Genomic DNA, 14969 nt, shown 5'->3' with positions numbered 1-14969 from the left:
GGGGAAGGATTCCCCTGATCCACACTTGAAGACATCTCCTTTGGGGACATATTGGAGATTCTAAAGCAGAAAGGTGGGTGGTCTGCTCAACCTCCTTCCTCTTAGGAGTTAGTTCTCTTGGAGTGTTCAGGATGGGCCCATCTCTGTCTTGGGTGATCCCCCCCCCCAGTGGATGCCCTGGTTGATTTTAGTGTTCTACCCTGCATGGAAGGAATCGGACACCATCGAGTCTATACCCAAATGACCCGATTGTTTTCTGGTACCCCCCACAGACAGGAAACACTGGAGTAAGGGTCCCATAGTTGATGCCATTGTGGTGATGGCAGCCACCAAGAAAGAGCTGGCAGAGGAAACCGCCAATGTCCATCTACCTAACAAGGAGTCTAGAGCACTGGACAGAATTGGGAAGCACGTTTCCGCCTTGGCCACCTTTGCTCTGAGGTCATTGAACCATCTGGCTCACCTCAGTCAGCTGCAGAGAGACCTAATCAAGGAACTGTCAGCCTGTCTGTCAGAGCCCATGCCTGTGGAGGAATTTAAGAAAATGTCTCCCAAGCTGACCATTCTTTCATCCTGTCATCAGTTCATTGATGAGGTTAATCTCCCATATCATGGAGGGCACCTCACGAGCAGCCGGTTCAAGACTTTCCCTAAAGAGGCATACCTGGATGAGGCTGTGTGATTTTGTAGAGTCCTTTAAAGCATCATTTGTCAGTGTCCTTTACGATGGCTCCTCCCTTTTGGGCAGTCAGTTTGAGACACAGTTACCCACAGCGAGAAGGATGGTAGGGCTCTTTTTGCTTTTGGAATCAAATATTCTAAGCCCCCCCCGCCAGGAGGTCCTTCTCCAGGAACCAACGTGGAGGTGAGAAAATGTAGTTTCGCAAGCCCCAAAGACCTTTCCAGGACTCTCACAGGAAACCCTACTATAGAGGTGGGGGATGGTTTGATGGTAGACACTGCCCTAGAGGCAGAGGGGGTCTGCTGAACCAGGGCTTTAGGGAACCCCCTCCCGATAAACCCTAACAGCACTCCTGAAGCACTGCCTGACTGTCCATCTCTGGAGGCAGTCTGGGGCTTGATTGGCTTTGCACCCAAAAGCCTGGACCCAGTTGACTCTAAACCATTGCATGTTAAGCATAATATCCAGAGGTTATTCCATTCCCTTTTTTCTGCTTCCTCCAAATTCCAAACGCCTTCCTGATGTGCCACCCAGTCAAATGGAACAGGCAGCACATGAAATCCAACAACTTTTGCTAAAAAGAATCATCCAAGAGGTCCCAACCCAACAGAGAGGATTTGCAACCTACTCCCACTTCTTTTTAATGCCAAAATAGATAGGGGAGTTGAGGAGACCCATCCTGGATCTAAGCAGATTGAATGAATATGTAAAGAAGTTGAGGTTCCGAATGGTTACAGTTCAGTCTGTTTTTGCCACTGTGGCACAAGGACGACTGGATGTGCTTGATATTTCTCAAGGATGTGTACTATCACACAAAATAGACAGGGACTTCAGGAGATATCTCTTCTTTTGGCTGGGAACCAATCATTAACAATTCTCAGAGCACTGCCCTTTGGGCTCACCACAACCCCCTGGATGTTCGCCAAATGCATGGCAGTGGTTGCGGCCCACTAGAGGTTCAGGATATTCTAGGTGTTTCCATATTTAGACGATTGTCTCCTGACCACTCCCATGAGGCATCAGCTAATCCAAGCCAGGGACTACTTATTCCAATTATCACACACTCTGGGCATCACCATAAACTTGAACAAATCCAACCTGACTTCGGTACAGAACCTGGAATTCATAGGTACGCAACTCAGCACAAGGGATTAGATAGCTTCTCTTACTTCACACAGAATAATCACTTTGAGAAGTCAGGTACAGGAATTGTTAGCCCAACAGACCCCCATGGCTTGATTGATCCTGCAGACCCTAGGATCCATGTCTGCAGCCATTCTGTTAGTCCTTCTAGCCAGATTTTTTGCAGGTTCTCCAGTGAACACTAGCGACACAATGGTCCATCCTTTCTCAGCCATTGTCCCTTCACATCAGGTGTCACCTCATTTGGTGGATACATTCAGACAATGTCATTGTAGGCAGACCATTCTTGAACAGCCCCCCCATAGCCACCGTGAGGCTTCCCAGTTTGTTTGTGGGGGGGCATTACAATGGGAGGCTGAGGTCAGGTTGCATATCGATGTCCTATCAATCTCCTAGAGATGAAAGCAGTCCTACTGATTTTGCAAGGCTTTCAGGACATTCTCCCCTTAGGGACTATTGCAGTACACACTGACAACATGTTTGTTGTCTGGTACATCAACAAACAAGGAAGAACCTATTCTTACCCTTTGTGCAGGGAGGCCATGAGGGTGTGGAAATGGGCGATATCTTCAGACTGCCTTTTGGTTGCAACGCACATCCCGGGAAAACCAGCGATCTAGTGGACAGACTCAGCAGATGCACCTTCTCTTCTACTGAAGTGGTCCTGTCGTGTACACAAACCTATTGTGCATAGCTGTGCATCTCTGCTGAAGTGGTCCTGTCATGTACACAAACCTATTGTGCATAGCATAGCTATGCATCTCTGCTGAAGTGGTCCTATCATGCACACAAACCTATTGTGCATAGCTGTGCATCTCTGCTGAAGTGATCCTGTCATGTACACAAACCTATTGTGCATAGCTGTGCATTCCTTTTTGTAATGAAAACTGTCAGTGGCATAATGAGTTGGCCAGAAGCTACAACATTTTCAGTATCTTCAGGTCTTCAGTCTGCCTTCCCCTACATTCCAGGCAACCCCACAGCTTAAACCACCTTCACTTTGCTCACCTAATGAATACTTCCCATCCATGCTACATGTGCTGCTTCACAGTTTGTCTTCAAAACTAACAAATTGATCAGTTGTCCATATGCATATGAAGAGGCAGAATATTGGTGTACATTTATGTTTTTATCTTTATTGCCTGAGCACTTGTCCCAAGACTGAAATTTTATGTCCTTACTTTTTTGTAATGGAGCTTTGCTTTTCTCCCTAGGTCTTCTTAAAGATTTTGTCTGGTAGGCTCTACCCTGTCGAGAAAGTAACAAAGTGCATATCAATACAATTATACATGTTATTTGTGGGAATTCCCCAAAATGTTTCTGGATGAAAAAAAAAAGGAATTGTTTTAACTTGAGACAAATACAGTTTTCAGGAAAGTCGAACAAAAACAGTAAAACTCAGTATTTTGCAGAAATGAAATTTACTCACCTGTGCTACAGCCATGTTACCTGCAATGTCATGCTAGTTATTTATAAAAGTAATAAGTTACTAGTACTAGTTATTTTTCAGTGAAAGTAATATATTTGCATTACTTCTTACTTTTCTAAAAAAGTAATGCATTACTAGTTACTAACTAAAGTATTGCGTTACTTTTATATAAGTATAGTTTATCGAGTATAATATTGAGAGTTGCTCACATGAGTAAACACATGCATACAAGTGTATTATTAAAGCTGTATAAACAATGTTAGAATGATGGTGAATAGTATTTAACAGTTGAAAAACTGCAGCAGACTAGTCTTTGCAGCTAAGTAGCACAGTGGTGCAGTGGTTAGTGTTGTCACCTCACAGCAAGATTCTCAGCTGTGTTGCCTTCTGTGCGGAGTCTTCATGTCCTCCCTGTGTTTGTGTGGGTTTTCTCTGAGTGCTCTGGTTTTCCTCCCACATTCCCAAGATGTCCTGCAGGTGGATTGGGCATTCTAAATTGGCCCGAGGTGTGTGTGTGTGCGCATGCGTGTGCCTTCTGAGGAAGGTTGGGCTCCAGGTTGGCAACTCAACACTGTAAAACTCTACTGCCTCTTGTTCTGTGAATCGTTGATCCACTGTGGTGACCACTACCGGGAGTAACCGAAAGGAGAAGATGATGACTAGTCTTTATAACTAGAGAGTCACAAGTAATAATTAAACCAAACCATACACAGCCAGCAGGACAAGACCTATATAAACATATCACATTTTGTCTATTTTCAGCAACTAAAAAATCGAAGCCTGAAAAAAATTTTAAATAGAACATAGCAAAAAATTGTCAAGACAAAATTTGGTTGATCAGAGATCCACCCAAGAGTCCTGCTTGGTGCAGTAGGTTGGGGCATCACATGTTAAACCGATGAGTGGAGAGTTAGATTCTAATTGACTCATATGGCGAGCCAATGCTGTTTATTATATGGAAAGGTAAGGTTATGATCTCTAGCAGACGAGAATTGTCCCAGTGTTAGGGGATGTTGTAGTGGATGAGAGTCCCACAGTACCAGGGCAGGACCGAAGTCTGGTCATCATTACCTTCCACCTCCTTGCAGTGCTAAAAAAATGAAGTAAATTTTGCTCCATCCTAATGCTAGTCTTGTATTGGATCTATATTACTATGTCGAACACCACTCCATCGACATGAAACATTGAAATTCACTTCAGAGAATTGCAGAATTTTTCCCAGGGTAAGGAAGTAGTTGGCCCAACTCCTCAACTTTGCCCTTTTCCCCACTGTAGTGCAATCTCAGAATTGGTATATAGAGTTGGGGGTGAAGCTCCTCCACTTGGGTGGGTTTGATTTTGTGCGGTATGTGCTCTGTTGTGGTACAGGACAATTGTTACATTGCCCTGGGAAAATTCTGTGATTCGAGGAAGTGAATTTCGATGCTTTTGTGTTGATGGAGAGGTGTTCGTTGTAAAGGTCCTTCAATGTAGTAATATAGACCTGATATATTATGAATGCTATGCTAACATTATGTTGTAATTTTTCATCCAAATTGATCCTTGAAAGTCTCTATTATATCCTAACATCTGATTACCATCCATACTGTCCAGGGCCCCTAGAAGTTTTCCATCGCTCTTTAGGGAGTGATATCATCCATGTTGAGAACCACTGGTTTAAGCAAAAGTAACTCAAAGTAATGCACATTTAAGTTACTAGTTAATAAAAAAGTAATATATATTACAATTACTTTACTATTTTGAAAAAGTAACTAGTTATGTTACGAGTTACTAGAAATTGTAATAATTGCATAATATATTACATATTGTAATACATTACTTCCCTCACTGGTTACCTGTGTGTAGAGACAGCATAAAAGTAGGCCGCTAATCGGTGGAAGAGGAAGCTGAGCTAGTTCTGATTCTGACCATGTTGTCATAGCCGTATGTGAGTACCCTGCATGGCATGGGAATGCTTCATCAAGGGGAAGTTATATTAGTTTGTATACTTTCGCGCTGCACAAAGAAAGTATACACAAGTGATAGAATTATATAAAGTCAAACTGGTTTCCTTCATAGTAATATGCATTTTATAGAAATATATATATATATATATATATATATATATATATATATATATATATAATTTGATATAACTGTTTTTTTGGTAAAACTGCTTTCTATCATATTAACAGTGTGATATTTTTAGAAAAAGCATGTAACACAGCATCCGCAGGTACAGAAAATAAATATGCAGTAAACAAGTATGATTACTTTAATGGAATCTGTTTGTGTGGAACAAAAAGTATTATACTTCTGAATGTTTTTGTAACAGATGGCATTGACAATACAGGCTTATTGAAATATCATAAACAGTTGAATGTATACAGATATTTAAGTGAATAAACCTGCTAAAGGAAAATGGCTAGCACATCAGGAAAAGTTACAGACTGGCCTATTAATGAAAACATTTCGGCCTACTAAGGAACCAGTTTTCTCTGGATGAGATAAGGATGCAGACAAAGACTGCTTCAGTACAGGAAAAGAATATCTCATCAAGGATGAAGTTTGAAACTAGATAAAAGTGACTGTAAAAGACTATCTGGTGGTCATTTTGTAATTGTCATCTGAGGAAGTGCAGTGTATCTGACAGTAATCTGTGTTATAAAGAAAATGAAAAAGTCTTGACGGTAGTGCTTGGGTCGGCTTGTTTCAATAAACCTTTCACAGTATGCTAGTCTGTATAACCTGTTGTTAATTCAGTTTAACAACAAGAGTTCAGGGAGGGGAATGTAATATTAGGAGCTGATTTGCTACTCCCTTAAGGCATGTTTAATTCAAAGATGGAATAAAGTGGGGGATGGATTTGCGGGAAACAGCTCCTATACTGGTGGGTAGGGCCTTTATTTTTTCTTTTTAACTTGAAGGACCTTATGTGTATTATGATTGTCGAGGCTGTTGCCTTATTGATAATTTGAATGCTGAAGTTGGCATAAACTAGATTTATTGTGCCACTGTTTGAATATTCATAATGTAGTGCCAATATGATTAGGGGCTACAGGTTGTCCTGTATGCTGTATTTAATTATGCATGACAAAAGTGTCCCTGTTTTGAAAGGTTGGTGTTTGCTGTGTGTGCAGAGCTTGGGAGTGAGGGAATATAAATAAAATAAAATGTTGTCTTATTTGTCCATGCAGGTTGTGAGTACCGGTTAAGAGAACTATGCAAGGATTTGCTTGGACCAGTGCATCAGTCTGCAGGAAGTCAGTGGGATGCCACAGTATTGGTAAGACAGTTGTTTACTGTATGTTTGGCTGAATGTATCAGCCAAACTAGTCAAATGGCTTATTTTCACTGGAAATTTAAGGTAATATTCACACTAAAAGAAATTTGGCATAGGCACTGAGTAAGTGTTCTACTCTTTTCTCCAGGTGTCATGATTTCTTGTTATATTGTGCCGTCTTAATGGACATTTTCTATAATGAGCTTTAAACTTGTGGGAAATGAGTAGATTATAACTGTGTGATATAATGTATAACCAAACTTTATACCTGCATTTATCCATATTATTGATGAGAATTTTTTCTTTACTTAATCTGAATTTACAAAACAGAACTCTCACCAGGACCAACTATATTAATGAATACTTCAATGAAATATCTCAGCATGCTGACAAACCTGTTAGTATTAAGCACTATGCTGATTATGTGAGAGGTCAGTATGATGCATCAGAACTTCAAGGCTGATTTTTGATCTGGCTGTATTTGCAGATATTATTTTATACCCGATAAAACCAGAAAAGGACATTTTAATGTTGTGGAACATTTTGAGGCGGCTTCATATCTTTTCGGGATACAAAATTAATGAAGCTAAAACATGGACAATAGCTGTAAGTTATGTAACCTCACACAAATTGATGCAGCAATACCCATTTTTATTGGCACATGCTAAAATGAAGTATTTAGGAGTATGGATTAAAAAGGATTCTGGTGTGGCAGCTAAGGATATGTGGAAAGAGACTAAACAAAAAATAATATAAAAACTGAGAAATTGGAAGCTGTGTTGTATGGATAGCAAGATACAAGCAGTTAAAATGGATGTTCATCGTGTTTCACTGTTGCAGTCATCACTGTAGGGTTCTTCCTGCTGGCAGGCAGCCCTCGGTCAGCCAGAATCCCAAAGTCTGGGTCCGGTGTCGGCTGTTCAGTCATGCTCCCTGATATCAGAGTGCTAGGAGTACAAAGCTGCCAGCCAACGCCATGTTCTCCAGTCTTTCTTGCCGTGCGGTGAAAGCAGTTCGCAAGTGTTGGTCGGCTGACTCCTGATATTTTTTCCTGCTTCAGTCCGAAGACTTACTTCTTCTTCTCAAAGCTAAGTACCCGGTTGGGGAAACTTTTTTCTTGCTCCAGTCCGATGTCAGAAAAAGTTAATAATTGCATTTCTTGTGGGAAGCAAATACCTCATAAGGATTTCCATTCTTATTCTATTCCTTGTTTAGGCCCTGACCACGACGTAGCTAGTTGTCGGTTTTGTGCTAGATTTAACCAACGTACGATTAAGCGCAGGTACGATTTTGCTTTTCACTACTTTGGCAGGCGATTTAATTATAAAATGTCGTCAGACATGCTTCCGACTACCGGAGTTCACAAACGACGCAAGGATAAGGACAGGCCTCCGAGGTCCAAATCAAACGACGTTTTACAAACAGAGCCAGCTACAGGTTCTGGCTGTCGTCAGTGAGGCGCTTTCGCAGCCCCTGTCGTCGGCCATTTCAGAACCGATTGCTGAAACGGACCCCACGAGGAGCCAACTAGGCCTTTGAGCACTCCAGCTGCAGGACCTTCGGACAATGCTCCCTCGGATGGGTCCGGAGCCGCTGTGCAGGTACCGGCTTCCGAGGGGGTTTTCAGGCCTACACAACTTCTGATAAAGGCAAAGCCAAAGACAAAGGCAAAGACTCCTTCTAAATCTAAGACACCAGCCCAGGCCTCTTCTGATCTGGGACCCAAATCTCAGAAACAGCTACTTAAAATGGCGGAGGAATTACTAACCATGATTAGGGGTTCACATCCCCCTCCAAACAAAAGGCCAAGGCAAGAATTGGATTATGAATCTTCTGATCGGGCATCTATTTCTTCAGTGTCTTCCTCTGAACAGGAATGCACTTTCCCTGCTTATGAGGATTCTGATGCTGAGGAATCCATTCCATCAGCTTCTCCCCCTGAGAATTTCTCATTTGGGGAAACATTACATGACATGAGGGAACATTTTCACTGGGAAGGACAGGAGTACTCGGAATCTAAGAGAAGGCTTAGGGATTTCCTTCTTCTTCCCCAACATAGACCCCTGGCTATTCCTCCTATTTTGGATATTGTGGATGATGCCTTTTCTGAGGCTAATTTAACTCCTGACTCCTTTCCTCCAGCCCCTGCTAAGCCCGACAGATATTACAGGGTCCCTGACTCCCACCAGTTCCTTTACAAAAATCCTACTGCTGATCCAGAAACCATTTCTCAGGGTCCTAAGGGGGTTAAGGCCGCCTCAGCTAAAAACCCTTTTCCGACAGATAAGGATTCCAGGGCTTTGGAGAGATGGGGCAAAAAAGTGTACACTTCTGCTACTTTATCTATTAGGGCTTTAAATTGTCAATTTCATATGCTAAAATATCAGCAATTTCTACTGTCTGTTTTGAAACAAAAACTGGGTACCATTACTGCATGTGCAGATAATAAGGAATTACACAATTTGATGCATGCCACTGAACAAGTGGGGAAGCATGGTTTACACTGTGGTTTTGATGCCTTGGAGGCTTCTTGCAGGGCGGCTGCCTCTGGCACAGTCATTAGAAGGCATGCTTGGTTAAAGGAACAAAACTTACCTGATCAAGTGAAAGCTAAGTTACTGGATGCTCCTGTTCAGCATAATGTTTTGTTTGGGGCTAAGGCTGAAGAGGTGATAAAGAAAATGGAGGATAAGGCAAAATCCATGCAAACGGTTAAGGATTTCTTACAAGTTCAGCCCCCAAGATTTAGCAGAAATTGTCCAACTAAAAATTGGTCCTTTCCCAGCTCAGACAGGCCTCAGAGGGGTAGATATAGGCGCTCCAGAGGGAGGGCCCAAGCACAGACCTCTTTCAGACCTAGACAGTGGAGTGCTTCCATCCCCAGGGGTGGAGAGGACAGACCTCAATCTTATAGAAAACAGGCTCAATGACTCCCCCTGCATGGCTCCAGGAACTTCTCTCCTGGAAGCCCCTCTAGGAGGAAAACTCTCTCTTTTTCAACAAAATTGGACTTGCATAACCCAAGACAAGTGGGTTCTGGATGTAGTTTCAAGAGGTTACAAATTCCACTTTCATACCTTGCCAAGACCAAACGGATGGCCAGACCTACCAAAACACCAATGGGCAGAGGCATTAAACCAGGTGGGATCCCTCATGGCTATGAGGGCCATAGAACTGGTTCCACAATCAGAGATGGGCCAAGGCTTTTACTCCAGGCTCTTCCTAGTTCCCAGAAAACAAAATTCATGGAGACCCATCCTGGATCTCTCAGTCTTAAACACTTTCCTCGAGATACCAAAGTTCAAGATGCTTACTCTACAACAGCTCCTGCCAATGTTGAGCAAAAATAAATGGATGGTGACATTGGATTTAAAGGAGACTTACCTACACATCCCTATCAGACAGGAGTGCAGAAAATACTTCAGGTTCAAGGCCGGCTCGAAACATTACCAATTCTCTGTGCTGCTCTTTGGCTTGTCTACTGCGCCCAGGGTCTTCACCGAGTGCTTGGCACCAGTAGTAGCTTATTGCAGACTCAAGGGAATTCAAATTTACCCTTATCTGGACGACTGCCTTATTCAAGCAGACAGCAAGGATGTCCTACTCCAGCACCTAGAATTTGTTCAAAATCTACTCAAGTACCTGGGATTCACTGTGAACATAAAAAAGTCAAATTTGACTCCCTCACAACAGATAACTTTTCTGGGTGCTCTTCTAGACACAACAACCCAGATGGCATTCCTGACATCCAAAAAACAACAGCAGCTGGCTCCAACTTTCAAAACCTTGGCGTCAATAACTCAGCTAACTGCAAGGAAATTCCTGCAGGCTTTGGGTTACATGGCCTCCTGCATCCTTCTCATACCAAATGCAAGACTACATATGAGAAAAATACAATGGTACCTAAAAAGTGTATGGTCCCAGCATTGCCACAGTCTAGACACACAGATTGCTGTATTGCCTTGCCTACAAAAGTAATTCCATTGGTGGACCATGGCATGTCTTCACAACAAAGGGGAAAGCCTTCAGTCTGCCTCCAGCCAGCCAAGTGTTAACCACGGACGCCTCGGATTACGCATGGGGAGCCCACTTGCAGGGAAAAGGTCTGCAAGGTTTTTGGACAGAGGATCAGAAGCACCTACATATCAATTTAAAAGAGATGTTAGCTGTACAGAATACCCTCTTGGCTTTCAGGGATCTCCTACAACCAGGACAACTACTGATACGGACAGACAACACCACAGTTATGTGGTACATAAACAAGCAAGGGGGTTCACACTCCTACCCCCTTTGCAGACTAGCCATGACTCTATGGAACACAGCTCTAGCTTGCAAAGTGGATCTACAAGCTCAGTTCCTGCCAGGAAAACAAAATATTCTGGCAGACAGCCTGAGCAGGAACCTGTCAGACCCACACGAGTGGATGCTAGACACCCAAATATTCAAGATGATTACAGAAGCCTGGGGCTGCCCGGACATAGATCTTTTTGCATCCCCCCCTCAACCACCAGTTACAGATTTTTTGCACAAGAACATTTCACAAGCTAGCATGGAAAGTGTATTCACTATCATTCAGTTGGAGAAACCTCTCGGGGTATGCCTTTCTGCCACTACCTCTTCTTCAACGGGTGTTACTAAAGATCAAGCAGGACAAGCCCAAGATGATGATTTTACTGGCCCCAAATTGGCCTCGTCAATTTTGGTACTCAACACCGATGAATCTATCCCAAGAGCCACCTTGGATTTTACCTCAGATTCCAAATCTTTTGTCCCAACACCAGGGCCAGGTTCTGCACTCTCATGTCAAAACTCTCAGCCTGGCAGCCTGGCGAATTCAGGGTCTATGATTAATCCTTTCCTTCCCAAACAGGTCATGGATGTCATCTTAGAAGCCAGATGGCCTAGCACTAGAAAATCTTATGCAGGTAAATGTAAGAGATTTTGCACCTGGATGCATGCTCAGGATTCGGATCCTCTCATTCCTAATATCTCACTGATTTTACTTTACCTGACAGACATGCTACATAAGGGTTTATCCTTCTCCTCCATAAAAATACATGCCTCAGCTATCTCTGCACATTACAATACAGATCCTCCTATCTTTTCGCATCCACTTCTGAAACAATATCTCAGAGGAGCAAAGAATTTAAGGCCCCCTAGGACACCACCCATACCTGCCTGGGACCTCAACTGTGTTCTGGAAAAACTCACTTTGCCTCCTTTTGAGCCTGCTGCCACATCTGATATTAAGTATTTATCATGGAAAACAGCTGTCCTGCTGGTTTTGACTTCAGCCAGGAGAGTCTCTGAGTTACAAGCACTCATGGCTGTGTAACCTTATATTATTTTTCACCAAGATAGGGTGTCTTTAAGGACCAATCCTACTTTCATGCGTAAAGTGGTTTCCAAAGTGGCTTTAAATCAAACTATTCACCTGCCAACTTTTTTCAGTAATCCACAAAATAAGGGGGAAAGGATCTTGCATTCCTTGGATGTACACACACAACATCGTTTTTACCTGGACAGAACCAAGGATATCAGGAAAACAGAGCAACTGTTTGTTTCTTACGCAACAAATTCCCAAGGCAAAGCTATTTCAAAACAGACCATTTCAAAATGGATTGCTCATGGAATCAGATTTTGTTACTCTCATCATGGAAAGCAAATCCCAGGATAAATTAGAACTCACTCCACCAGAGCTGCTACTTCAGCTGCCTTTCTCAGAGGAGTACCTACCAAGGATATTTTGGAAGCTGCAACTTGGAGTTCAGTGCATACTTTCTCTAAGCACTACAATCTCCCTCTTTACTCTAAGTCTAGGGCAGGCTTTGCTTCTGCAGTCTTGCAGGGCCTTCTAGCAGCCCCTTCTACACTATAACCACCACTCTTTATCTCAGCTTTGGGATTCAACCCTACAGTGATGACTGCAACAGTGAAACACGATGAACATAGTACAGTTGTGTACACTTACCATAAATGTAGATGTTCGAGTGTCTTCACTGTTGCAGTCCAGGTTACCCACCCACCTGTCCCCTCTTATACTTTCATTAGTGTGGTTTCCTACTTCACCCTTCTTCTGAGGTGTATTTGCTTCAGGGCATGGGGTTTGTTGTTTGTTACATTTTTGTTTTACTATTAGCCTTCACTTTTGGGCATCTGACATCTGGGGCAAGAAAAATTGGAGAACATGGCGTCGGCTGGCAGCATTGTACTCCTAGCGCTCTGACGTCAAAGACCATGACTGAACAGCCGACACCGGACCCAGACTTTGGGATTCTGGCCGACCGAGGGCTGCCTGCCGGCAGGAAGAACCCTACAGTGATGACTGCAACAGTGAAGACAATCGAACATCTACATTTATGGTAAGTGTACACAACTGTACTTTTTAGTCCATTTAGTTTTATACATAGGTCAGGCATATTTTTATCAACCAGAGGAGAAGTTATGGATTGCAGTTAATAAAGTGCTGAAGGATTTTATCTGGGGGGGAGATGGCAAGAATCATGTGGGATAAGCTGATTCTTCCAATAGAACAAGGCTGTTTGGAATTACCCGATTTGAAGGGGTATTTCGGAGATACACAGTTAAGCCTCCTGTACATAGCACAAGTAGAAACCTATAATTCAAAGTGGAAAGAGATGATGAAATGGGGGAAGCTCAAGAAACAATGAGAGACTTGAGATTTTGGATGCAGATCCTTAAGGAGGAGAATAATAACCATACAGAATGTTATATTCATAAAGTAGCAGAAAGTAGTCCAAGAACTAAACCAACACGGAATGGAGAAAGGAGATTCTGCCGCTAGGGATGACTGCAATTATGGATAGAAACAGTGGGCGAGCAGGGGCTAGAATTTATTGGAGAAAACTGGCATAAAAACCTAGAATGGGAAGAGGCCAAAAATTTATTTGGACTGCAGGCTAGAGATTGCCTTCCCTATCAGAGTATAGGCAAAGTGAAAGCAATGGGGGATCCTAAGGGAAATAACAGCACTAGTATAGTTTTTAGTAGAATCTTGAGCAGAATCTGTTGTTAAAAAAGGAATTATTAGTACAGCGTATAAAATATTGCATGATAACTACAAAATTCAAACAGAAAAGTTTAGAAAGGATTGGGAAGAGAGCTTGGGTAAGCAGTTCACAAAGAAACCATTAGGGGATGTATGTACATCTCTCAAAAATGCAACAAAGTCTAGAAAATTTAGGATCTTTGCTTGGAAATGTTTGCATATGTATTTTTATACCTCATGTAGACTCCAAATAATTATTTCCTCTGATAGACAGCAAATGTTGGAGGTGCGATGGGGAATAAAAAAGTTAATTGGGAACAAATTTTTGGGGAGTTTAATGAGTTGACAGACTTTAAAGCTTCCCTGTAGACTACTTTTTTGAGCTGTGATACATAATCAGATTTGCCTAGACATAGTAAGTCCTTGCTGAGTCTAATTATGGTGGCTGCCAAAAAAGCAATCATTAGAAAATGGAAATCAAAGTCTAAACAAGCTGTACTAGAAGTAGTGAATATAGTAACGGAGATAAAACTGGATTTGGGATATTTATAAAGGGGTAGGAGCAAATTACATAGAAAAAAATGGGAATTGTGGAAACAATGCATGCAGAGGATGAATGAGGCTTAAAAGAAGGCAGGATTTGAATGAGCTGTATAATGTTTGAATGACAGTGACTGGATAGATTATAAGTGATTGTATAATGTTTGCAACTAAAACTATATCAGTATGTTTTGTTTTCATTTATATAAATGTGTCATGTGTGATAATTTAATAAAGATGTTTCTTAAAAAAAACAAACTTCAAGGCTACTTTTTACACCTGTGAACACACTGATAAAAGACTCTGTATGTATTGTATGTTGTTTTAAGTCCATATTAGTATATCCTTGGAATTTTTCACCAGTGTTTGTACAGGCACTTAAAATAGTCTTGTATTCTTGAAGAGTTATTTGTTTATACTGACTCGTTTACTTATTTTGTTTCTTTTTAAGACTTATTATTATTATTATTATTATTATTATTATTATTATTATTAGTAGTACAGTCTTAATTCAGTTATATTTTAGCTGAATGTACTCATAGAGAGTCAGAATTGAGTGATATTTAAAATGCTGTGGTTAATATGTGAGTGATGTTATTCTGGGTCAAGGTTACCACAAGCATTTATTAGTATTTTTGAGGCAATATCCTTGAATGCTTGCTTGTGCGTATTAGTTACAATTTTGTTTTGTAACTAAACTGATTTACTGTATGGCTTAAGTCTGCAGTCCTTTTTTTATGTGGTTTGGGGGGAGGTTGGAGGGAGAAAATGGATAAGGTTAAACTTTAGCTGCTGTAATCCAATTTACTTGGTAGTGGCTGGGGTAACAGTCTGAAATGCCAGTGTGATGAGTGATTTGTTCTATTTCATAAAGTTTGGAGGATCTTGCTATTTTATATATCAG

The 14969-nt window shown here is 41.7% G+C and overlaps 1 protein-coding gene across 1 annotated transcript in view; it reads left to right on the top strand.

Moving 5' to 3' along the window:
• LOC122800348 (protein HIRA) overlaps positions 1–14969 on the top strand; it is a 1504941-nt gene that overhangs the window by 1475113 nt on the left and 14859 nt on the right. The window contains exon 23 of the mRNA XM_044069797.1: positions 6431–6519. Within this exon, the coding sequence (XP_043925732.1) occupies positions 6431–6519 (89 nt within the window). The remainder of the gene's footprint in view (positions 1–6430; positions 6520–14969) is intronic.

Source organism: Protopterus annectens, chromosome 4.part0 (assembly GCF_019279795.1).
Source record: "Protopterus annectens isolate FY-2018-M chromosome 4.part0, PAN1.0, whole genome shotgun sequence".
In the NCBI taxonomy this organism is placed as follows: domain Eukaryota; kingdom Metazoa; phylum Chordata; order Ceratodontiformes; family Protopteridae; genus Protopterus; species Protopterus annectens.
The sequence above is the reverse complement of the archived record's forward strand: the minus strand, read 5'-3'. Positions and strand labels throughout refer to the sequence as shown.